A 24,922-nucleotide genomic window follows, 5' to 3' on the forward strand; every position below is an offset into this window, starting at 1 on the left:
TTAAATTCTTAGTTTTGTGTGTTAAGATTAAAGCAAAAAAAAAATTAGGACATTCCCAGGACTCCAAAACCACCTCCAGCATCCCAGTGGTACAACCCCAGTGTGTGATGTGGTGGGATATTTCTCTTAAAACACACTTTTTTTTAGAGTCGACATTAGGTTTAAAAATCCCGTGTCGTCAAATCTTCACTGCTGGATGCCAATGATGTGAAATCTGCTTTAAAATTGTACCCAAAAATTTTTTTTTGAGGTTTTAAATCTCGACATTAACAGAATCACAATCTGGAAGAAAGAAAAGTGTGACCTTTTGATTGATGAAGACTGTTATGAAGGGCCTCCTCGAGTCTATCAGACCTCCCTCCCTACTCTTCTATTCAATCCTTCAACTCTATGAACACATTCCCACCAATGTCCTCTTGTCCTTCATCAAATGATTTCACATCATGCAGATTACCAACATTTAAAAGGGAAAAAAAAACAAAAACTCCAGTTTAGGATGAAGTTCTGGAGAAGTTCCCATAATCAGCTCCGTCTCCGGTTGCCACTTCCCTCCCATCCAATCAGAAGCCTGTAAAGGCTTCAAAAAGGCGTTTCCTCCCTTAATGTTTGCGGGTTTGAAGATCTCTGAGGCAGCAGAGCTTTGAAGAGCGGCTGCAGGATTCCTCCGGTGCGCTCGCCTCCAAAAAGAGGAACAACTCCCCCAACGACCCACGGGCTGTGGGTCGAGTCTTTGCCGCTTCTGAATGTCAAACCGAGTTAAATTTCTTTTTCATGTGACGTGGCTTTAAGGTCTGACTCGCGTTAAATCGTCGCCACGCTTATCCGGGGGGGGTGGAAGGAGTTTGCGCGCACCCTGCGGGAACTGCGCGTCAAAATCCACACCCGAGGAGAGGAAACTGCAAACTGGAGCTCTTTTACTGTCGCAACCTGCGAGTTTTGCAACTTTTCCACCAGAAATGGTTGGCAGCTTGAGTTTGCCTCATGCATGTGAAGGAGAACCACTCGACGTGATGAGCTGCAGGGCTGACAGAGGACTTGACAGCCCGGACTCCGGGTTGCCCTCCAGCCCGAGTCCGAGCGCCTGGCTGCAGCCTGCGTGCGCGGAGAAGCCGGGCGGCGTCAGCCCGGTGCCCGAAGACGAGGGAAGGGGCTCCCAGGTGGGTGGGCACGACCTCCTGGAGGAATGCAAATTTGATTTAAGCAGAGAAAATATCTGGTGTGAAATGCCGGTACATTTCCATGACTTGCTGTTTAATGCGGAACGCACGGTGCGCGTTTGTTCTGGGAATTTAGAAATCCCACCATGAAATCTTGACAATTTGTTCAAATGCATGAATGCATGTCAGAGTTTAAGTTTTGTTTGCATTATTAGACCTCAGCCAACAGGATGCAGCCTCTCAAAATGGTCCTCCAATCAAACAATACCCCATTGTTGTTGGTTTTTCTAACTAACCTATGAGCCAGCTTTAGGTAAACACAGAAAAAGTAAAAGGGACTAACTTATTCAGACTACAAAGTAATTGGGTCACTGCTTTAGTGCATCTTCACTCTTTGCTTCTCATGTGTTAACTGTGGGGTTAAATTTCTACCTTGCAGGTTCCGGTTTTACCCACCGAATCCTCCCAGCAGCTGCAGCCTTTGTCATTCGGAGAGGGCATCGCTCTCCATCCGTTACCAGCCAAGGAAGTCAGGTGGGTTAGCCTTGATGTTTCCTGTGGCTGGAGGAGAGAGGATGTGCATCAATAAACTGCATGCACACTTGTGGTGTTCTTGCTTTAATGCAAACCAAAATAATCTACGATTTGTAAGCAAACTGGAAGGCCGTTAATTTTAAATTTCAATGTGTTTTTATTACTAACTGAATGATTAACATCAAATTAAACAACTAGATCCTCCCTCCTCTGCAGATACACCTCATCCGTGCACTACAACTCCGACCGACACTTCATCCAGTGCGTGGCCCTGCAGCCCAGGGGTCAGGGCCTTGAACACTGCAGGCAGACCATCCTGGCCCTGCCCCACAGCACCTGGCGCCACTACAAGACCCAGCTCGACTTCCTGCCACGCCATCGGCCGCAGCGCTTCAAGAGCACCACCATCGTCTACCCCAAGAAAACCAGAGCGGTGTGCACCACGGAGCTGAGCTACGACTGCCACCGAACATCCAGGCAGTTCCTGTCCAGGGTAGAACTGGGGGCGATCGGTCGGAGAGAGCTACCTCAGTGAGGGGGTGGACGGGTAGCCGGGGACACACTAGAGCGGTGATACTGTTGCTTCTCACGGCTGATGGCCATCGACCTGCTGTCTTGTCTTTCTACACTCGTGTAAGCTGTTCTCCTTTTTAAACTGAGCTTCTCATGGAAGCCGGTGAAGATCCTCTGTGTAGCATGATCAGCTTGTCGGTTCCCTGAGGTGTGCTGATATTTAATATTATTTATATTGGTTTTAAAAGTGAAGCATTTTGATAAACAGGAGGTTTTTTGTTTTTTTACCCTCTGCTAATCACTTTCAATCAAATATGCAAAGTAATTTTAAGAAGTAAGCAATGAGGCCACCGTTGGTTTGAAAAAATGTAAAGATGAGCCAATATTCCAGGGGAAGAGTGCTTTTTTTAGACTGAGGGAGAGGATGGGCAGTTAAATGTTTTTGCTGGAGTTTAGTTGCATGCTAACAAGTCACTATCGTATCAACACTGTACACTGGTGAAAGGACTTCACTTGTTCTGTTTTCTCACAGGGTAAGATTGCATTTCTGCACACAAGTAGCACAAGCGAAGCTCTTCTGCGGTCTTCTCTCCGACCACTGCTCATGGCTGTGATTCCCAATGTGTTTTGTAAATGTTAGATTAAGGGGAACATGTGTATGCATGAGCTAAGTAGTTAGTGGAGCTGTATTACGACTGTGTGGCGTGTACTGACAAGTGGATAGTTTTGTTTTTTTTATATCACTCAATGGCTTGCTACTTGAAAATAGCATGCTGCATTCCACTGCAATCACTTTTTTTTTTTTGGCTTTGCTTGCATTGAAATTGTATTTATTCTGTTGAGTTTTTTAGTTTCTGATATTTCATCAGCTGGTTAACAGGTTTCTGCACCGTTACTTTGAGGGTTATTGTGTGTTGCAATTTTATTCTTTGCTAATGTTTTGTTTTATATGAATGCTTCTTTTATTTTAAGCTTTCCAGTGCCAGTTCTAAATAAAGTTTAACAATAAAGTATTTTTATATTGGACTACCTGTCTTTGTTTTAAAGATTGCATCAGATAAAGTGTATCATTCATTGATTTGCAAATATAATAAAAGATTTGAACAGATGATAAACACATTTGAGATTTCAAATGTGTTGCTCTAATATATGATGAAACAGTTTCACCATACAGAAATGTCACAAAATGACAGCGGATGAGAATTACGACAATTGGAAGTTGGAAAACTACCTGTGTCAATTTTTGAGTGTCCGAATTGTGCTTCTTCAGCGCCCTCCTGTGGTCAGTGAGGGGAGCGCCTTCGGCCTGCTCAAAATTTTCAAAAGAAAAGGTCTGATCTTTAATTTGGATTTTTAAAGCAACTGGTCAACATAACACACTTTGGGAAATGAGGATACTCTAAAGCATTTTTGATTGGTTTTAGGGTGTGGACAAAGATTCTCAACCATCACCGCTCATTGTGTGATGTGAACGGGGTAACAGTGGGCATTTGGCGACCTCCTGCACCTTTGCTTTAGTTTATGGAACCCTTATATCATCTGACCAGTCTCTGGCTCGCCTACCCTGATGATGATGATGATGATGATGATGATGATAGCACTTAATTTGTCTTGAAGGAGTTTATGCCGTCATGGATCAAAGTAGGACTTTTCACTAAATACAATAATAAATATTACCATTACAACGTGATACGTAACCCACATAATGATATAACAGTTAAAGGTGAGTAAAATGCGTCATTCTGTGAAACTTCGGGGGGGGGGGGATCATTGGTGCCTCTGAGTACAGTGTATTGGTTTTCCTGAATAAACGCACCATTGCACAAGGAGGCGGAACGTAAAGGTAGACTGGAACAAAATGTATTTTATTTTTTTTATTTAACTGAAATAACATTGTCTTCTACAACCTAAATTGCTTACTATGGCTTATTTGAACGATAATTTTAAAAAATCAAAATTAATAATTCAACTTTTACGTGAATGACGTAGTAGCGGTCTGAAAGACACGCCCACTCCTGGTACCCTCATGGCTAGCGGAAGCGTTGTTGTGATGATGTTCTTTCTTTCATCTATTGGTTATCCATGGATTTAAATAGGAATTGTGGAGCTTCGTGTGTTTTATTCCGTTCATCATCCTCTGTGAAACAATGAAATAGATTTCAGGCGACACATGCTGTCCGTAGACCAGCCTGTAGTCTCTATAGCGTCTTTAGCTGTTAGCTTGTAATGCTAGCTGGCTACCGGTGTTGTGAAGAATGAAGACGATCAGCGGTGTTACCAGCATCATGGACATTTTTGAAAAGGGAAAGGTGGTGAAAATATGTGCTCCGATGGTTCGATATTCAAAGTAAGCTGAAACTCTTTATTTTCTTTAATGGCAGCTGTTTGTTTGTTAATTAGCACTTGTATAAATGTATATTTGTGGGGAAAACCACTAATTCCATGTGTATCACTGGTCGTTTAGGTGTCCCAGTATGCCATCAAGAATTCCCTTTCTGTATGTTATTTAGTTTCTATAGTGCGTTCTGTGTTAGTCTGTGTGTCTTCATCAAAATCTAATGATCCCAACAGGCTTGCATTTAGGTCCTTGGTGAGGAAATACGACTGTGATGTTTGCTTCACCCCAATGATAGTCGCCTCTGACTTCCTGCGATCCGTCAAAGCCAGAGACAGTGAATTCACCACTAATGAACGTGAGTCACTACTTTAACTGTATGCACAACATCCTTGCCTTACCACGTTATGTATCTTGTTAATAATCTGTTCACTTTTTCCCATAACTTAATATTTGATTTGGTTTTGCTTGTCTTTTTTTTCTTCTCCTTCTCAGATGACCGTCCTCTCGTCGTTCAGTTTGCTGCTCATGATGCTCAGACTCTGGCCGACGCAGCCTGTGTGGTTGCTCCTTTTTCAGATGGAGTCGACCTCAACTGTGGCTGCCCCCAAAGGTACGACTGCAGACAGCAGTACTGGAGCGTTACTGGAGCGTAACTGAAAAATGTGCAATTCGTTTAAAATGGTTGATCTAGTGCGACTAAAGCCGTATCTTGAATGAATTTGCGGCTACCTGGAAGTATACTGTATGCCACTTTCTGATGTTATGTTTGTTGTCAGGTGGGCTATGTCAGCGGGGTATGGTGCATGCCTCATCAACAAGCCTGAACTTGTAAAAGACATGGTCAGACATGTCAGGAACCAAGTGGACAATCCAAACTATACAGCGTCCATCAAAATACGGTAAAAACCTGGAGGAGTTTATTATTGAAGACTTATCATGAAGCTACAGAGCTAAGAATGTATCAGCCATTATTAAATTCTTGAAAATATTTTCCTATATTGTTATTGGCATCTGTGTATTTATTAGAGGAAAGTCACACTACATTATTGGTGAAATATTGATGTATAACTTTTATCACAGCTTGTCTACCAGAAAACACATAGAATTTTATGTCAGTAACATGTGCTATTCATTGTATGTGATTTGTTATATTTTAAAATTAGTATCTGAAGATTTATTCTCATCAAATTTAGCAAGCATAAAAATCATTATTATGGTGCTAGGTAACAAAGTACCTTGAAAAAGACATCTAAACATGTTCAAATCATGACGCTGTTGGTGAATATGAAACTCACTTCCCCACAGAATTCACAAAGACCTGAGGCGGACTGTTGATCTTTGTCAGAAGGCTGAGTCTGCAGGCGTGTCGTGGATAACCGTTCACGGCCGGACATCAGAAGAACGCCATCAGCCAGTCCATTATGATGCCATAAAGACGATCAAAGACAGCGTTTCTGTCCCTGTCATTGCCAATGGGGACATAAAATACCTCCGTGACGTGGAGTCGACTCACCATCTCACCGGTGTTGACGGTAGGATTGTCTACCTTTGAACAATTACTATTACACTATTAATACACTGCATTAATCTCATTTGCTGTTCACTTTCAGGCGTGATGGCTGCTCGGGGGTTGCTTGCTAATCCTGCAATGTTCGGTGGCTATGAGGACACTCCTTTGGAATGCATATGGGACTGGGTGGACATCTCCATAGAGCAGGGCACTCCGTTCACCTGCTTCCACCACCATCTGATCTACATGCTGGAGAGGGTTAGCTCCCAGCCCGAGAGAAAAGTCTTCAACTCTTTGTCCAGTACCTCAGGTGTAATAGATTACCTTCAAAACACATATGGTTCAGTCCATGATGTGGGAATTTAACTATTTTTTAAAGTGATTTTATGTGTATTTTTTTAAATTTTACTGTTGTGTGCAAATTAAAATGGAAAAACTACAATTGTAGGACTGGTGTTGTATTTCCTCATTACTCTTATCTGTGTCATAATCATGCAGTAGTTTGAAGAGTATTTGTGATATAAATTAATATAGGATATAGAAGCACATGCAAGTGGAGGCTATTGAGGATTTATCACATATAATGTAGGACATACAATATGATACAGGCAGAATTATTTGCTTCCTGGACAATAAATATTTCAGAAAGCAGTCAGGAGTAAGTCTGTTTTTAATTCAGGTAAGGATTTCATAAGAATGACTACATGATGGTTTCATTAAAAAAAAAAAAAAAAAAACATCAATTACATCCGATTGCCACTAATCGATGGGAGCAAGAAACATGTTAGCAAACAGAAATTATCAACAGAACTATCGGTCAGTCCTCTGGTCCTTCTTTGTCTTACACTTGCATCACTGGACGAGCTTCTTTAGCATGTAGGTCAACTCCAGAGGCAGCAAACCCTGTGCCACCCCTCTGCAGCGGGATGATGTCTTTGTCGTGGAGTTTCTCCCCATTCACAGGATCAACCATGTCGTCCTTGATCAGCTTCTCCACACACTCTTGCGTTACCACGGAACCCGAGGGCTTCAGAACAGCACATGGGACACTGTTGCCCAGAACGTCTCTTGTTACCGCGCAAACATACCTGTCCTGGCGGGTAAGCAGAGCCACCCGGTCCAGACTGGAGTCCAGGGGGGTAAAGCGCACCGTGACCAGCTCGTTCATCTTAATGGGTCGTCCTGACATCGGACACAAGACAGCCTTACTTGGTTTCTTGATCAGGGTGGGTTTGGACTCTGGGGTCAGGGAGGGAATCCAGAAACTAGGCAGGCTCTGGCTGGAACCGGCATGTGAATCCGAGGATTCTCCCGAGTCTCCTCTGCTCTTCTCGCCCACCGACTTCCCAGAAATGAACGGGTTGATGGGTTTGGACACGATGCTGTTCTCCCGTTTTTTAAACTTCTCCACCCTCTCTCTCTCCTCCGACTTGGACTCAAGTTGGTTGTTGCTCTTCTGCGCTTGCTTCTGTTTCTCGTAAGCCTTCATTTTCTGAGCAATTTCTTTCTTCTGGTGCAGAATGTATTCCAGAATGGCCTGTTTTTCGTACAGGTATCCATCAGGAGTGACCACAGGATCCCGACAAGGCTGCAGGGACAAACAGCAACAGTCGAAGTCTTTAATGGCGTCTTTGCCCAGCCGAATGCTCTGTGTTCCATAACCAGATGCGGCTGTATCTTTCCTTTTCTCGTGGTATGTGTAGACAGCTCCAGCTGTGCAGTTCTTCCCGTGGCGAGTCATTGTAATTTTTATTTATTTAAACAACTTATCTGCGGTAGAAATTATTATTCCAAACGCACCACACACTACGGAAGCTACTCTGTTGTCTCCTTCTGCTTCGGCCGAACAGGAAATGACGTGTACATTAATTTTGTTAATAAAGTTGTCATTTCAAATAACGGATGTTTTCAGTTGGTTTTCAAAGTAAAGCCGGAAGTTGTTAGTTGCTCAACTTGACATGTAGCATTTAGCAAAAAACAAATAATATTAATGTTAATATTAATTAATATAATGTTAATATTGTACAAATCAAACATGATAAAATTAAATTGAACATTAACAACGTAGTTTTATTTTATTTTTAATGACAGCTGTGCGCTCTTGTTTTGTAACAAACACAATCACATCCGGTCCCTAGAAGCGACACAGACCTCACATTAAATCACATAACTTACAGATGAAAACGACAAAATCAGATAAAACTAGCTTTTACCATAACTTCAAACAGTAGTTTAAAATCAGTGTGAATGCAGAAGACGGGTTTCAACGACGGTCGTTGGAATGTGAATAACACTGACCACACCCGGCAGGGTTAAGGTGGGACCAGCCACCTTTAGAACTGTGTTTTGGATGAGAGACGAAACGTCATCAAAACATTTCCTAAAGTCCAATGGATTGACTTAAACAGCTTTGGATAACCATAACCTGGATAAAAAAATTTTTGGACTGACGACCGACCAAAAAAAACAATTTATTTTAGACCGACCACTTGACCAATGGATCAACCGACCGGTCAAAAAAATAAATACAATTCTGTTGATCTAAAAAAAATTTTGTTTAAGACCAACCGACCAAAAAAATATTCTTTGCAGACCGAAGGATCAACCCAAAAAATGTCTTTATTTCAAACCGACCAACCAGTGGAAAAATCTTTTTAGCCAGTCAAAAAAAAATTTTTTTTGGCCATTAAAAGAATTTTTCAGTCGGCCAAGTAAAAAATGTTTTTAGTCAGTCTAAAAAATTTTCTTTAGACCAACTGACTGACCCATACAAAAAAAATTTTTTTGACTGACCGACTACAAAAAATTGTTTTTAGCCAGATGGTGGAAAAACATTTTTGTAGTCAGTCTAAAAATATTTTTTAGATGGACTAAAAAAATATTTTTTTGGCCATCTAAAAAAAAATTTTAATTGGCAAAACACAAATATTTTTAGTCGTTCAAACCAAAAAATTTTTTAGTTGGTCTAAAAAAAAATGTTTTTGGCAAACTAAAAAAGGTTTTTTTGCAAACTCAAAAAAATTTTTAGTCAGCCAAATAAAATATTTTTAGTCAGTCTACAAAAAAATTTTTTTAACCAACTAAAAAAATTTTTTATTTTAAACCGACCGACCCGTGGAAAAATCTTTTTTAGTCGGTCTAAAAAAATTTTTTTGGCCGGTCAAACAAAATTTTTTTTGGCAAACTAAAAAACTTTTTTCAGTCGGCCAACTAAATTTTTTTTTTGGCCGGTCTAAAAAAAATTTTTTTTTTGGCCAACTAAAAAAAATTTTTAGTCAGCCAAATATTTCCACCAGCCAACCTACCGACCGGTGGAAAACAAAAAAAAAATTTAAACTGACCGACCGAAAATAAATTTTTTCTCGACCTAAAAACAAATTTTAGACCGAAAAAAACATTTATTTCAGACCGACCAACATACTGGTCAACCGAAATAAAAAATTTTTTTTAGACTGACCGACGACAAAAAATTGTTTTTAGACAGACGGTGGAAAAACATTTTTGTAGTCAGTCTAAAAACATTTTTTTAGACTGACTAAAAAAATATTTGTTTGGCCAACTAAAAAATATTTGTTTTGGCCCACTAAAAAAACTTTTTAGTCGGTATAAAAAATTGTTTTTGGCTAACTAAAAAAATTTTTAGCCAGCCAAAAGACCGACTAAAAAAGGATTTTTTCGCAAACTCAAGAAAAATTTTAGTCAGCCAAATAAAATATTTTTATTCAGTCTAAAAAATTTTCTTTAGACCAACCAACTGACCCATACAAAAAACATTTTTTTAGACTGACCGACTACGAGAAATTGTTTTTTAGCCAGATGGTGGAAAAACATTTTTGTAGTCAGTCTAAAAACATTTTTTAGACGGACTAAAAAAAATTTTTATTTTAAACCGACCGACCGCTGGAAAAATCTTTTTTAGTCGGTTTAAAAAAAATTTTTTTGGCCGGACAAACAAAATTTTTTTTGGCAAACTAAAAAACTTTTTTCAGTTGGCCAACTAAAATTTTTTTTTGGCCAGTCTAAAAAAAATTTTTTTTTTGGCCAACTAAAAAAAATTTTTAGTCGCCCAAATAATTCCACCAGCCAACCTACCGACCGGTGGAAAACAAAAAAAAAATTTAAACTGAACGACCGAAAATAAATTTTTTCTCGACCTAAGAAAAAAATTTTAGACCGAAAAAAACATTTATTTCAGACCGACCAAACATACTGGTCAACCAAAAAAAAAACCTTTTTTAGACTGACCGACGACAAAAAATTTTTTTAACAGACGGTGGAAAAACATTTTTTTTGGCCAACTAAACAATGTTGGCCAACTAAAAAAACTTTTTAGTCGGTCTAAAAAAATTTTTTTGGGCAACTAAAAAAAGTTTAGCCAGCCAAAAGACCGACTACAAAAGTTTTTTTTCGCAAAGCCAAGAAAAATTTTAGTCAGCCAAATGAAAAATTTTTAGTCAGTCTAAAAAAAAAATTTTTCACCAACTAAAAAAAAAATTTATTTTAAACCAACCGACCGGTGGAAAAATCGTTTTTAGTCGGTCTAAAAAAATTTTTTTTGGCCGGTCAAACAAAACTTTTTTTGGCAAACTAAAAAATGTTTCTTTTGGCCAACTAAAAAAACTTTTTAGTCGGTCTAAAAAAATTTTTTTGGCCAACTAAAAAATTTTTTAGCCAGCCAAAAGACAGACTACAAAAGTTTTTTTTCGCAAACCCCAAAAAAATTTTAGTCAGCCAAATAAAATATTTTTAGTCAGTCTAAAAAAAAATAAATTTTTCACCCAACTAAAAAAAATTTTTATTTTAAACCGACCAATCGGTGGAAAAATCTTTTTTAGTCGGTCTAAAAAATTTTTTTTGGCCGGTCAAACAAATTTTTTTTTGGCAAACTAAAAAATGTTTCTTTTGGCCAACTAAAAAAACTTTTTAGTCGGTCTAAAAAAATTTTTTTGGCCAACTAAAAAAATTTTTAGCCAGCCAAAAGACAGACTACAAAAGTTTTTTTTCGCAAACCCCAAAAAAATTTTAGTCAGCCAAATAAAATATTTTTAGTCAGTCTAAAAAAAAAAACATTTTTCACCCAACTAAAAAAAATTTTTATTTTAAACCGACCAACCGGTGGAAAAATCTTTTTTAGTCGGTCTGAAAAATTTTTTTTGGCCGGTCAAACAAAATTTTTTTTGTAAAACTAAAACTTTTTTCAGTCGGCCAACTAAAATTTTTTTTTGGCTGGTCTAAAAAAAATGTTTTTTTTGACCAACTAAAAAAAATTTTTAGTCGGCCAAATATTTCCACCAGCCAACCTACCGACCGGTGGAAAACAAAAAAAAAATTTAAACTGACCGACCGAAAATAAATTTTTTCTTGACCTAAAGAAAATAATTTTAGACCGAAAAAAACATTTATTTCAGACCGACCAACATACTGGTCAACCAAAAAAAACATTCTTTTAGACTAGACTAGACAACAAAAAAATATTTTTAGACAGATGGTGGAAAACATTTTTGTAGTCAGTCTAAAAACATTTTTTTAAACCGACTAAAAAAATATTTTTTTGGCCAACTAAAAAAAATTTTTAATTGGCAAAAAACAAATATTTTTAGTCGGTCAAAACAAATTTTTTTTTAGTTGGTCTAAAACAAAAATTTTTGGCCAACTAAAAAATGTTTCTTTTGGCCAACTAAAAAAACTTTTTAGTCGGTCTAAAAAATTTTTTTTGGCCGGTCAAACAAAATTTTTTTTGGCAAACTGAAAAATGTTTCTTTTGGCCAACTAAAAAAACTTTTTAGTCGGTATAAAAAATTTTTTTGGCCAACTAAAAACATTTTTAGCCAGCCAAAAGACCGACTAAAAAAGGATTTTTTCACAAACTCAAAAAAAATTTTAGTCAGCCAAATAAAATATTTTTATTCAGTCTAAAAAAAAAATTTTTTTTAACCAACTAAAAAAATTTTTTATTTTAAACCGACCGACCGGTGGAAAAATCTTTTTTAGTCGGTCTAAAAACATTTTTTGGGCCGGTCAAACAAAATTTTTTTTGGCAAACTAAAAAAATTTTTCAGTCGGCCAACTATTTTTTGTAGGTGGTCTAAAAAAATATTTTTTTTGGCCAACTAAAAAAAATTTTTAGTCGGCCAAATATTTCCACCGGCCAACCGACCGACCGGTGGAAAACAAAACATTTTTTTAAACTGACTGACCGAAAATAATTTTTTTCTCGACCTAAAAAAAAAATTTAGACCGAAAAAAACATTTATTTCAGACCAACCAACATACTGGTCGCCCAAAACAAAAATTTTTTTAGACTGACCGACCGTTGGAAAAAATAAATATCTAGACCAACTGACCGACTGACTGACCGACCGACCGAGCGATAATTAAAAAAATTTACCGACCAAAAAATGTTGGTTCAGTTGTAAAATTAAACAAGTCCGGGAAGAAGCTGTTGGAACAACAAAGCAGGTAAATGTTAATTGTGTTGTGTCAGCCTGTTGTTGACGGTATAAATACTGGGCACTGCTGTGTCGTTCCGACTGGACTACAATGTCTATTCATGGGCGCGTCTCCGACCTGGGTCGGTGTGCCCCTCCTTGGACAACCTGGTGATCCCGGGCTCCCCCAGGAGCACCATATCGATAACCGACTTAGTGCGGATGCCCGTTTGACTGCAACTCAGTGTTCAAGCGAGCCGCCAGCCTCAGCCTCACAGGAGCTTGGATTACAGGCGTACGCCACCACACCTGGCGAGGGAGCGCTACGTCCACTGAGGGTTAGAAGCTGACGGATGTAACCTCACCAGAAGTGACTTTCGAGCGGTGAAAGTTGGTGACTAATTTTATCGGCATAGATTTAGAAAGCTCTGGAAGCGGATTGAACATACTTTGTACTCAGTGTTTGTAATGCAGGTATGGTGTTAGACAATGTAAAGGTGATTTTTGTGTTTTTTATGGTAATTCAGTGTACAAACAAACCACCAAAAACTGCAAGAAAATATTTAATCAAAACAGCATGTGACTGTTTGTTTTTTCACAATCAATAAACTGCAGCAGGCAAAATGCCTTTCCTCAAAACGCAGAGCTGTACTGGTGAAAAATACAAAAGACAGTGACAAGATGATGTGTGGCTCCCACACTGGGTACTGGCGCTTGCCTCAAAAATGTCCGGCACGGTGGCGCCCCGATGGTGCACTCGTCTGAGGAACAACAGCGTTACGACAACAAAGGACGACGTCTAAACTCTGGACTTGTCTTCTGATCCTCATCTGTGCAAACTATGCAAGGCTATAGAAGCTGATGTCTTCAGCAGGCACGATTCCCTGGTAATGACTCTGCAAAAAGGAGCAAACACGGGGCATTTAGGGGACATGACACAGCATTACTATTTCCATGGGTAGGGAAGGAGAGGTAGATCCACTCCTAGTGACATGTACTGGTTTAAACCATCAAATAGAGGTTTGGTGAAAATGTGCAAAGTCCTCCTTTCTTTTTTGTTAGCAGACAATGATCACATCACCGTGGTAACTATGGAACGCAGAACTACCTGTGAAGCGGCGCTGGTTGGTGAACTCTCCTGATCTTCTCCTTCAAACAGGTTTGTGGGTATCGGTGCCAAAGGGGCGGACATGTCAATGGGGGTGGGAGCTAATCCGCTCGGAATAGAAGTTCTACCGGGATTCAGGACATCCATGTATCGACTCCTCGGGTCTGAGGAGAACAAACGTCCCGTCATCACCAACTGAATGCCATCATTCATCTGCTTAGAGGGGAACCTGCATCTCACCTGTCCTTCTGTAGAAGTTGTTGACAGGAAGACCGCCATTGGGCACCAAGAGGGGGCCTCTGGGCCGGTCTTTTGAGGCATCATGCGGAATTCAGAAGGAGGAAGACGAGGAGGAGGCTTACTCTGAGAGACAACAACAGTAAAAGAGACATCAGCACCTCCTCCATCATGTTTCACTGCTCCACCCACAGAAACACACACCTCCTCCTGCGGCTCCTTCAGGTCCACCTGTTTGGTTTGGTCCCACAAGATCTGACAGGAGAGAACACAACCCTCATTACACACACTCACTACTTACTTACACACACGCACGCACGCACGCACGCACGCACTCACACACACACACACACACACACACACACACACACACACACACACAAGCACACACACACACACACACACACAAGCACACACATGCACGTAGACACCCCAAAACACACGGACAGACTTACGCAGATACAGACACACACACAGGCACACACACAGAACCATCAGCAGTACAATCCTCTGCACGCACGCAGAAACACGCACACACACAAACAGCAGCATAAGTCCAGTCCTCACACACAAACAGACACACACACACACTGAGACACACACACAGACAAACACATACCCACACACAATTACCGATGGATTGGTGTCATCCGGTAGGTGCACTGCGCCCCTCTCCACCCACAGCAGGCTTTTAAACCACTTCACTAGGCCTCCCCCCTGTGAAAATACGCCATGTTCAACAGTGTTTAGTAGTGTTCAACGGTGTTCACTAGTGATTACTAGTCTTCACCAGTGTTCACTGGTGTTGACTAGTGTTCATAGGTGTTTACTAGTGTTCACCAGTGGTCACCAGCGGTCACCAGTGAACACTGAACATCTACCAGTTTGTGTCAGGACAAACCTTTTTTGAGCAGTCTTTCTTCGCCTCCTTGACCTGCTTGTTCCGTAGTGGTTCATGGATTGGAGATGGGGGTGGAGACCCCTGCCGGCTGGAGTAGTTGCTCCGCTCACTTCCTCCGGAGTAAGTGGATGATTCTGATGTGGTGCGACAGCTCCGCCCAGAAGCCTGTGCACCAGGAAGTCCAGTTATCCACACTGAACATTAGTTAACCCTCAGGAAACTAAACTGTTTTCATCACACTGTGGGAATTTAGACAAGACTTCCTGCGCAGGTGAAACGCAAAAAACAAAGGGGTTATGCAGAATCAACACAGGTCCTTCGTGAACTCACCATATCAGAAGAGGATTGTGACGTCGTCCTCGATCTCCTCCCAGGATCTGAAACGGGCATCCGGCCTGGTTGTCCACTGGGAGGTACGGGGTGGAACGGGGGCTTAGGGACTGACTGAGGGGGGGCCATGCCGCTGTGGGCTTGAGAGGATCCCTGAAGAGGACTGGACTTATGCTGCTGGGTGACGATGCAGGTGCTGTCTGCTGTGTGTTCAGAGGGATAGAGGTACTGGCAGTAGTTCTGGGGGGCGTGGGGCTGGTTTTGCTTTGGCTGTCCATAGGAGTTGTTCACAGCCAGTGTGGATGAGTGGTTGTCATAGACGGCTGACACCACCTCAGGCTGCCTTCTGTAGTCCTGGCTCTGCAAGGTGGGAAGACAAACAAAGCTGCTGATCCACTGACTGTACACCTCTGTATAGCATGCAATCGAGATCAGTCATCACACTTCCCTCCATATGGAAGCCTCCTTTCTTTAAAGGTGTGGCCATCGTAAGATTTGTAAGGAGTTGTTACGAATGAAGCACCTGGCAAACAGGAGTGATCATGGGATACTTGACGGCAACGCTCTGTCATGTCAAAATATCTGCTAGATAGCTGAAGCCTTACAAATCAAAGGTAATACGTAACATCTCCCAAGATAGTTCAACATTTTGGACAACATAATTATTAGATATTGAGAAGACTGAAAGAGCGTCATTCTGCGAAGACCAAAACATCTTCACATCCCGTCTTTATGCAAAGGTAAGCTAGAAACAACAGTTACACAGCGCCAGAGGGATCATGTTCACCGTCTCCAGATTCTGGCACGATTACCACCAACCATAGATGATTGATCCAGAACCACCAGAACACGTGCACCAAGCCTCGTCCTCGACCTGGTCATTGCTTACCTGTTGGGAGCCCGAGCTGAAGCTGCCCTGCCTGTTGTGGTGGCTGTGGGAGCTGTGGGCTGACCGCTCCCTGTGGACGCTGCCTCGGTCAAAGTCATCCAAGTGCATTTCCCCGCGGCACTGGTAGTCGTCGTCAAGACTAGCACTGTACCAAGGATTGCACTGCTGATGCTCACCATGTTCCTCTGTCCTGTAGGTAGAATTCACAGAGCTCTTCTAGCTATTTGTCTGGGAATAACATGACAACGGTTTTACTGATGTGTCGCAGGTGGACAGTTACCTGGGAGAATAGTTGTATGTATAGTATATATAATACATATAGTATAGATAGCCTAGATAGTATAGATCGTATATATAGTAGTTGTCTCTGCCTCTGCAGGTGTCATCGTAACTCGAAAAGTTGGCCTGCTCGTAGTGTCCCCAATACTGCGGGTCATACTGTCCATAGTTGTACCCTTCGAACAGAACAAAGGAGATTATATACATTTTGATTAAAAAAAAGCTACAATTTGAAGTATTAAAAAAAAGTAAAGGAAATTCCTTCATGTCAGCAGTGAACACATCACTCAGCTGTGGACTGTACCTCCACAATCATAGTAGTTGGTGTAGTCTGCATCATAATCATTGTAGGCACTTCGGTTTGCTCTTTGGTAATCGTCAGGATACCCTAGCCTGCAGGTGAAAGAGAAGAAGGTGAGGTTTAATGTTCACATACAAGAGCCAGCTAACAAGCAGACATACAAAAACAGCATGATTGAATCAATGGCTGAGCTAAATGCTGCTCTGGAATGATTTATACATCAGGTGTGAAACGGTTGAGATGGAAAGAGAATGCTGCCCACCTAAACGAGGGCCTGTTGGAGTGCTGGCTGGTTCGCTGCGGCTGTGGCTCTCTGTTCTGGTAGTTTGGATATGCTGGTGGTTGTCCATATCTGCCACCAGAAGGATCTGACCTGCTACTGTAACTGTCCTGGGAAGAAAGAACAATCGATCAGGATCAGATGGATCCGGTCAGAACCTAGCAGAAAAATAGAAATCCCTGTCCACTGACTTGATAGCATTGCTGCAGTCTGGGATCCACAGGTGGAGGTGGGTACTGGCCAGGATGATAAGGTGCTCTGCTCTCTGGGAATTCTCTATTATTTCCATAATAACCACCATCCATGGGCCCTGGGCCTGGAGGAGAGGGCCCGTAACCCTGCTGGCTACATGCAAAGAAAGGTGGTTGAGGCGGTTGTGCAAGAGTTGGCAGGGGGGCTCCTGGAGGTGCTGGTCCTTGTGGGGCGATGGGGTAAGAAGAAGAAGAAGGAGGAGGAGCGCTCCATTTCGTAGAGCCTTGAGGCGGAGTTGAAAACTGGCCATGAGGGGTTTGTCCTCCACTGACCCGAACAGGGGGATCAACATTTTGTCGCTGCAGTGCTGCCTGAGAATCTGAAGTGTTAGGGGGTTTGGTCGGGGGTGGCTGGGCATCTACAGCTCCTTGGCGAGGGACCTCAAGCCCCTGTTTGGCAGATGACAAAATCAAGGTCTGGACAGGGCCAGTCCCCTTCTCTCTTAACCCTTGTTGAACATCTTTGGTCGCCTGCAAGTAAAATCCAGTAGTGGAGCATAGAACTTCTTGCACAGAGGAAGCATAACCAGACACTTGACTTTGGGTTTGTGGTTGTTGTATAGAAAAATCAAGAAGTTGGTACTTTGATGGCTGGTTGTGATTACTGATGGGAGAAGCCACAAAAGAAGCAGGTAGATTTCCTTGTAGAGCAGAGTGTGGCCACTGTCCAACCCCTGCCTGGCCACTTGATGCAGGACAGCATATGGGCTGATGCTGGGCAGACACTGTGACGTCCAATTTGGTCACATCTGTCTTGTCTCTTGCCAGATTGAGCGGGACCAGGCCGGAGACTGAAGAACTGTAACTTAGGTGTCCAGCGGCTATTAGTGGATTGTGACTGGAGGTTAATAAAGGTGATTGGGAGGGGCCAGCACCCTGCCCCTGTGGGTGTGATCCCATAGGTGGCGTGGACTGCTTTACGCTACTGTGACTGGCTGATTGGGCGAAGCCACTTTGGGGAATCAAATTGTCACTGGAAACTGGCTTGACTATCAAAATAGGCTGCTGGAGCGAGTCAGAAACGTCGGCTACGTCGGCCACACCTCCCTCACATTGGGAGTCAGCTGTCTCTTTCTCGCTCACCTTTGGTGGGTTTTCTAGGTTTTCTGACTGCTGTGAAGTTGGCCGAATTCTCAGGGAGGACTGTAAGTCCAGGGGGCTGTCTTCTGGAGGCTGGATGACATCACCACTGGGCTCTTGCAGAGGGGCAGGAACTGTTGATGCCATGGGTTGAAGGACAATGTTAGCGCCCAGGCTAGAAGGATCTTTCTGGGCCCAAGGCCTTGGAGTAGGACTCTTGCAGGTCTGGTTGGCCCCCAGAACACAAGATGAAAGTTGAGAGTGAGAGTGAACCCCAGGATAAGTCAGATGAGGTACGCCGTCTCCAGGAACTGAATGAAGCGGCTGTCCTGTTCTATAAATACTTTCCATGTTATCTGGTAGATGCTCCAGATTGCCAGGTGTAGAATCTGCACCCATTTCAATCATTGCATCAGGTCTATAAACGTCCGGAAGATTCACCCTAACCCCGTGGGAGTGTACTGGTTTGACAGAGCTGTTGGCACTGTTCAACATTGCTTCCACATCTTTGAAAAACATTGAGTGCATATCGGTCTCCTGAGAACACGAGCCTGGGGCAGGTGCTGCACTTGGCCCAGGACCAGGTCTGGGGTTGGACACATGCTGGGAAGCAGTATAATCTGGCCTGGGCTGGGGGTAACTCAGGCTGGACCCCATTTGGTGGTAGCCTGAGTCCTGTGGATGTCGGTTGAACCAGGTGGCTTGCGGGGCAGACCTCTGGCCGAAGTAGCTCCGATTTTGGGAATTATGAAGTGGGTGTGCATTCGGGTGAGAATCGGGAGCTTTTACAGAGTTCTGAAGAGGAAGTGGAGCTTGTGCCTGGGAACATACAGGTTGTGTTACAAGGGTGGGAATGTTGTGATGAGGTGACAGAGTGTGAGAGGGGTGCATCTGGGCCTGAGGAGGTAAATTGAAAGGCCGTGGTGGGGAGTCACTGGTAGGCAGGAAACAGTTCTGAACCAGTGGTGGCCGACTTCTGTGATCAGGTCCCCACTGGGAAAAGGAGACGGTTGGAGGCACAGGCTGGAGAGGTTTGGGGGGAGGTGGTCCTTGAAGTTCACGATTAAACGGTGTCTGAGATGGTACTGAGGCTGGGGCCACATGCAGTGACTCCGGGGCCATGGACATTGTCTGTTCTCGTGAATTAAAATACCCCTGTTTGATGTGTGAGGATGGGGTATATTCTACGCCACTGGGACCCTGGAGAACATTGTGGGATGCTGTGTAATGAGGGTTAAGGGCCACTCCTGGCAGAGATGTAGCAAGGCCAACATCCTGCTGCTGTGGGGGCAGCCCTGGCCCAGCTGGAGAGTGCATCGCTTTGGGTGTTTGCAAAGGCAGAGGGTGGCTGTGGGGTATCGTCGGGATGCCTCCTGCTGCCATAGGTGGGTGGGCTCTCACGAAACCAAAAGGTTCCGTAATGGGTTGAGTGGCTGGGGGCATTGTGGAGGTAGTCCCTGTTATATGGTCGTGATGCATGGCAGCAACTGAGTCGCACTGGAGATGAAGTCAGGCGGCGCTGAAACAGAGGGAACGGAGGTGAAATTACACATGATGTCAACAAGTTTACAGACCTCGGTGTAACGGACTGATTCACACACACACACACACACACACACGCACACGCACGCACGCACACACACACACACACACACACACACACACACACACACACACACACATATACAACACTATAGAGCACACAACCTACAACATAACCTAAAGGATTGAAGGATTGTAAATGCTTCACATGAGAGGAAATATTTAAAGTTTCAATCAATGTTTGGATCAATCCGCATTTCCCCCCAGTTCTGAATTGGATTCACCAGCTGGGACGAAACACAACAGGAAGCCCACTTTAATCTACTCATAAGTATGATTCAAGCCTCAGCAAACTGTTTTTTCTTGTGCGGCGACACTGCTACCCACTGCACAACCATGTCGCCCCTGTGAGGCACAGTTCACCCCCAAAAAACTGAATTGAAAAAGAAATAGAAATGTGACAATCCTTACTATTTTGATGGATTGAAGACTTTTGATGCCACAGCTGGTTGTTCTTTGGAATGGCTTCTGCCATGTTGGTAACATGGCATAATCACTTTATGATTGTATGTCATCAAAGCATCAAAGACTTTACTTTGATGTTTTTATGACTCTATAGAGACACTATTGAGTTGAAGCTAGACGAAGAGCAGAAGTGAGCATTTGTGAGCAGCAGTATGCTTTCATGCCAAAAAAAAAAAAGAGTACTACAGATGCAGTATTTGCTTTGAGGATGTTGATAGAGAAGTACAGAGAAGCAGAGGGAGCTGCATTGTGTTTTTGTAGATCTGGAGAAAGCTGATGACAGGGTGCCCAGAGAGGAACTGTGGTATTGTATGAGGAAGTCTGGAGTGGCAGAGAAGTATGTTAGAACGGTGCAGGACATGTATGAAGACTGTAAGACAGTGGTGAGGTGTGCTGTAGGTGTGACAGAGGAGTTCAAGGTGGAGGTGGGACTGCATCAGGGATCAGCTCTGAGCCCCTTCTTGTTGCTATGGTAATGGACAGGCTGACAGACGAGGTTAGACAGGAATCTCCATGGACTATGATGTTTGCAAATGACATTGTGATCTGCAGTGAGAGCAGGGAACAGGTGGAGGAGAAGCTAGAGAGGTGGAGGTTTGTCCTGGAAAGGAGAGGAATGAAGGTTAGCCGCAGTAAGACAGAGCTGGAGGTAGCAGAGATGAAGATGCTGAGGTTCTCTCTGGGAGTGACCAGGATGGATAGGATCAGGAATGAGTACATCAGAGGGACAGCACATGTTAGAGGTTCTGGAGATAAAGTCAGAGAGGCCAGACTGAGATGGTTTGGACATGTCCAGAGGAGAGATAGTGAATATATTGGTAGAAGGATGCTGAGTTTTGAACTGCCATGCAGCAGGCCTAGAGGAAGACCAAAGAGGAGGTTTATGGATTTAGTGAAGTTAGTTGGAGTGAGAGAAGAGGATGCAGAAGACAGGGTTAGATGGAGGCGACTGATTTGCTGTGGCGACCCCTGAAGGGAAAAGCCGAAAGGAGAAGAAGAAGATAATTCTGTGATCCACAAAGGTACAGCTTTCATTAAAAAAAAAACCCCACTACACTAACACCACTACTAATAAGATAGAGGACGTGTAGCTGTAGCACTGTGTGTTGTTGAAAAGTATGATGCTGTATGATGAAAAGGAACAGCCTGTATTTTGAAGTTTGCTGTGGGGGAAGTACATGCTTTTATTTTGTAGAGCGGAGTGCAGCGCTTCCGTCAGGGGTTCCAGAGAAGCGCAGTTGTGACGTAAGGTCGAGCAGCGCATCAACGGGACTTGGGATAACCAGAAAGTGGACGTTCTTCATGTGCCTGGAGGAGCGGACCCCCGCTTATCATATCGATTATCGGTTATGGACTCGAAGCGACTCCATGGAGGATAATTCATTTATTCAGTCGGTGGACATTATTAACTTCTTTAGGTACCACTAACGTGGAAAACCTGGCGTTATACATGAAAACAATTAAATTCTCTACCGAAAGTAGAGGGTGTCGTGATTTCCAAACCAACAAAATACACAAAGCAGAATAAGAACCACTACAGACGCAAATTAAAAATGGAATTATTGTGATCAAATTCCAGTATAATATAATATATACAGTATAGTATATCTTATGCTGTGATATAGAAATATTTAAAATATTAACAAGAGTAAGTTTCCCCTGTATCTCTGCGGGAATCCCCTCTACTGCAGTCTTCCCCTGGGCCCCTTTACAACTTCCGACAGCACGGCGGAGGCGCCGCAAAAAAGTGTTGAATTCATCCGCGCTTGTTGTGTCATCCGTTTCCATAGTAACCGTTTGTTTGGTGACGCCGTTCATCGTGCGAAAAGAAGAACAGAGTCCGAACGAGTGAGGTATGACCAAAGAAAACGCTTGTTATCTTGCTATGTCTTATCTGGTGACGTTATAAGGCCGTAACATGTTATGAGACGTCATATGAGTATAAAGACTAGGTTTACCGAGGAACTACTTTACCTTTGGTGTTGGTGTTAAGTGCTCTTACCGGCTAAATACCGCTAGCATAACTTTTTACAGGAATCTGATGTTAAAAAAAAAAAAAAAAATTTATATATATATATATATATATATATATATATATACACACAAATAAAACAAATTATTAAATCAAAATTATTAATTACATTAAATATAGGGGTTTTTGTACTGCTCTTCATCTAAATATAAGAACCTAAAGTTGGCTAAATTATTGACTTTAGTGTCATTTTAAATATAACACCCATGTGACGTCATAGTTAAAGTGAAATCATTCCATTTTTCTCTGGTCAGTGCAATTCTTTAATGTCAGCTCGCCATAAGTCAGCACAATTCTCCAGACAGACATAACCCCGGTAGTCTAGAGATAGCTTTACTGAATATTCTGTTTCTGAAATCTTCATCTGTTCAGTAATAAATCACCACCAGATCTGTCTGTGTGACCCTATCTCCATCTATTCGTAACAGAAATTAGGTTTGAATGTTGAGTCTTTTCTAAATCCTTGACACCTCATGTCGTCTGTATATTTTTAGCCTTTTTTCTTGTAAATTCTTCTCATATGCTCTCCATCCCTGCATCATCACCAACAGACCTCCGGTGGAGAAAGATGGCTGTTCAACGTCGCATTCCCCAAAAGGGTGGTGGAATCAGTCTAGACAATTTTGAGATTGTGCGTAACTACTCCGAGCTCTTCAGGGCAAAATGCTCTAGGCTGATCTCAGAAACCGATGAAGCATGTAAGAACATAGAAAAGGATGCCAACAAGCAGCTGGGTAAGGAAGACTATTTTCTTCAGCAATGAAGAAAATAAAGCTGAGTGGGTTGTAATTAAATTTCCTCTGATTAGATCGGCGGCTTAAAGATGTCCAGTTTCTGAAAAAGGAGTTGGAGCTGAAGTTGGAGGAGATTACCGTGGAGACGGATGACCTCATTGTCTTGCATAGCAGAGTAATGAAAGCACTGGATGCCTGCAAAGATCCTCTGAAAGCCACAGTTCTATGTCTGGAGGAAAGGTTAGATGGGAAAATGATGGAAAACTTTCAATTAAGTGAACCAAATGACCAAAAAACTGATTAAAAGATTTAAATTCATATATTTCTGTGCAAGACGTAGCAGGAGTCACGCTTTTTTTCTGTGGTGTGCAGGATGAAACGTTCCCCTTCATCTTCTGAGGAGTTGCATGATGAAGTGGACAGAGAGCTGCTCAAGGAGAAGGAGGTCATTGAGGGAGCATCTTCCGTACTTCAGCGCGTAGTCGAGCAAATCACCGAGCAGATAAGGTAAGGAGGACAGTTCGGATTTTGTCAAATTTGTTGTCTTCTAAACCTGAGAAGAAAATGAAATTGAGGCATGAAGTTGTCGGGAAAACCAACATGCTATGTGTTCTTTTGTGTTCCAGACTGAACCGAAGTGCAAAATATCTACTCGAGCGAGATCTAAAGGAGAAGTCTGAGGCTCATTGCATCGACACCTCCTGTACGCTCACAATCACTCATTCCATCGACTGCTTAAATAAATCCACAAAAGGCAAAACTCTTCTCCCGAGGTGAATTTTCATATTTTTCTTTACTACATGAAGAGAGGAATGTTAAATAATGTCTATGAAAAGGAATTTTTTTAAGCTCATTTTTAAAAATTATTTCCCATGTCTGGCATACAAAATTTGTCCTATTTTCAGGGAATGTAAAATGTAAAATTAAAAAAAAGACATTTTGTTATTTCCCTATCCTCATTAGGGATTTAATGCCTTTCTTTCTTAGCCTGCCGGTGACTCCAAAGCAGTGGGAGAGCATATCGGACATGAACATAGCCAAAGCGGAGCAGCAGAAGGCCAACTCCATGTCGCTCCGGGCTTTGGTGGAGTCTCTCCTGGAGCAGACGGCCTCTGATATCCAGAAGCAGGTCCAGGTTACATCAGCAGCCTTTCAGCTGAACATCCATGAGATCAAGTCTGCCAAGAGTCAGATGGAGGATCAGCTGGCCAAGGTAAGATGTCACTAATACATGTGTGAGAGATCTGTTTGATTTGTCCTGCCAACATTTGAGTTTTATGAAAATTTGAGCATTAGCTCTGATTTAATTTTTGAGACTGAACTCTATCTGCTCTAGTTTAGGTCTGAGCTCACCAGCCAGCACAAGACCAGAGAGGATCTGGTTGTGGCCATGACAGAGACCGAACACATTCTGAGTTTGGCCCAGGCCCGCCTGGCTTTACGTCGGCAGAGGCCTCCTAAAGAGCAATGCCACGATCCGGCACAGTCCAGGCTCCTCGCCGAGGTCCAGCAGCTCACAGCTAGCATCAACAAGTAAGGCCAGGAAGAATAAGTATTTTCAAAAGCTTTCTGACGTTTGTTTGCATCGTGTGACGTCTCTTCATCTGTACGCGCAGGATGCGTAAGGCAGTGGCTCAGTCTGACGAAGAGCGCAGGGCTCTGCTTCGGTGTGAGCTGGAGCTGCAGAAAAACATAGCGATGAAGGACAACTCTCTCTACACCGATGAGGTCGTCTGCACACAGCACAGAGAGCCAATCGTCATACGGAACTTCTGAGCCCACTTGGAGTTGTATTTATTTTATGAATATTTGAAATTATTTGTCTTTCTTGTGGTTCAAGATTGCGTCGTCATGTTGCAGAGCTTTTGTGATAGTTTTTGTGCTTTCTGACAGCAGAGATCTCACTGGTTTCAATCCATTATGATGTTATTATTATTCACTTTGACTAAAACA

The 24,922-nt window shown here is 42.5% G+C and overlaps 5 protein-coding genes across 10 annotated transcripts; 3 read left to right on the forward strand and 2 right to left on the reverse strand.

The window, feature by feature from the left end:
• The first annotated feature begins 98 nt into the window (after positions 1-98).
• rflnb (refilin B) lies at positions 99-3,221 on the forward strand. Its single transcript, XM_068317623.1, has 3 exons — positions 99-1,157; positions 1,597-1,691; positions 1,908-3,221. The coding sequence occupies exons 1-3, from the start codon at positions 957-959 to the stop codon at positions 2,224-2,226; spliced, it is 615 nt and encodes a 204-aa protein (XP_068173724.1). The 5' UTR covers positions 99-956; the 3' UTR covers positions 2,227-3,221.
• Positions 3,222-4,201: 980 nt separating this feature from the next.
• On the forward strand, positions 4,202-6,613 carry dus4l (dihydrouridine synthase 4-like (S. cerevisiae)). Its single transcript, XM_068317383.1, has 6 exons — positions 4,202-4,551; positions 4,776-4,897; positions 5,035-5,152; positions 5,319-5,441; positions 5,848-6,074; positions 6,153-6,613. The coding sequence occupies exons 1-6, from the start codon at positions 4,460-4,462 to the stop codon at positions 6,416-6,418; spliced, it is 948 nt and encodes a 315-aa protein (XP_068173484.1). The 5' UTR covers positions 4,202-4,459; the 3' UTR covers positions 6,419-6,613.
• A 91-nt stretch (positions 6,614-6,704) lies between these two features.
• On the reverse strand, positions 6,705-7,889 carry nosip (nitric oxide synthase interacting protein). Its single transcript, XM_068317384.1, has one exon. It carries the CDS (start codon positions 7,791-7,793, stop codon positions 6,894-6,896), a length of 900 nt encoding a protein of 299 aa, XP_068173485.1. The 5' UTR covers positions 7,794-7,889; the 3' UTR covers positions 6,705-6,893.
• Positions 7,890-13,047: 5,158 nt separating this feature from the next.
• LOC137597120 (protein transport protein Sec16A-like) lies at positions 13,048-23,189 on the reverse strand. Of its 3 annotated transcripts, none has more exons than XM_068318070.1 (13): positions 23,108-23,189; positions 16,997-19,655; positions 16,788-16,915; positions 16,529-16,617; positions 16,226-16,400; positions 15,946-16,135; positions 15,057-15,416; positions 14,727-14,891; positions 14,459-14,542; positions 14,030-14,080; positions 13,829-13,951; positions 13,589-13,752; positions 13,049-13,376 (listed from the first exon to the last, which is right to left on the reverse strand). In XM_068318070.1, exons 2-12 carry the CDS (start codon positions 19,613-19,615, stop codon positions 13,723-13,725), a joined length of 4,014 nt encoding a protein of 1,337 aa, XP_068174171.1. In that variant the 5' UTR covers positions 19,616-19,655; positions 23,108-23,189; the 3' UTR covers positions 13,049-13,376; positions 13,589-13,722. The 3 variants fall into 3 exon arrangements, with proteins under 3 accessions (XP_068174172.1, XP_068174171.1, XP_068174170.1); XM_068318069.1 differs by lacking the exon at positions 23,108-23,189 and adding an exon at positions 20,150-20,244; XM_068318071.1 differs by lacking the exons at positions 14,030-14,080; positions 23,108-23,189 and having other exon boundaries at positions 13,048-13,376; positions 16,997-19,985.
• On the forward strand, positions 20,168-24,902 carry tekt1 (tektin 1). Of its 4 annotated transcripts, none has more exons than XM_068318073.1 (9): positions 20,168-21,225; positions 21,994-22,056; positions 22,787-22,969; positions 23,044-23,209; positions 23,342-23,476; positions 23,596-23,742; positions 23,957-24,182; positions 24,306-24,502; positions 24,586-24,901. In XM_068318073.1, the coding sequence occupies exons 3-9, from the start codon at positions 22,804-22,806 to the stop codon at positions 24,743-24,745; spliced, it is 1,197 nt and encodes a 398-aa protein (XP_068174174.1). In that variant the 5' UTR covers positions 20,168-21,225; positions 21,994-22,056; positions 22,787-22,803; the 3' UTR covers positions 24,746-24,901. The 4 variants fall into 4 exon arrangements, with proteins under 4 accessions (XP_068174174.1, XP_068174175.1, XP_068174176.1 ...); XM_068318074.1 differs by lacking the exon at positions 20,168-21,225 and adding an exon at positions 21,372-21,621; XM_068318075.1 differs by lacking the exon at positions 20,168-21,225 and adding an exon at positions 21,372-21,594.
• Positions 24,903-24,922: the final 20 nt, after the last annotated feature.

The sequence above is a fragment of the Antennarius striatus genome, chromosome 6, assembly GCF_040054535.1.
Source record: "Antennarius striatus isolate MH-2024 chromosome 6, ASM4005453v1, whole genome shotgun sequence".
Lineage (NCBI taxonomy): Eukaryota > Metazoa > Chordata > Actinopteri > Lophiiformes > Antennariidae > Antennarius > Antennarius striatus.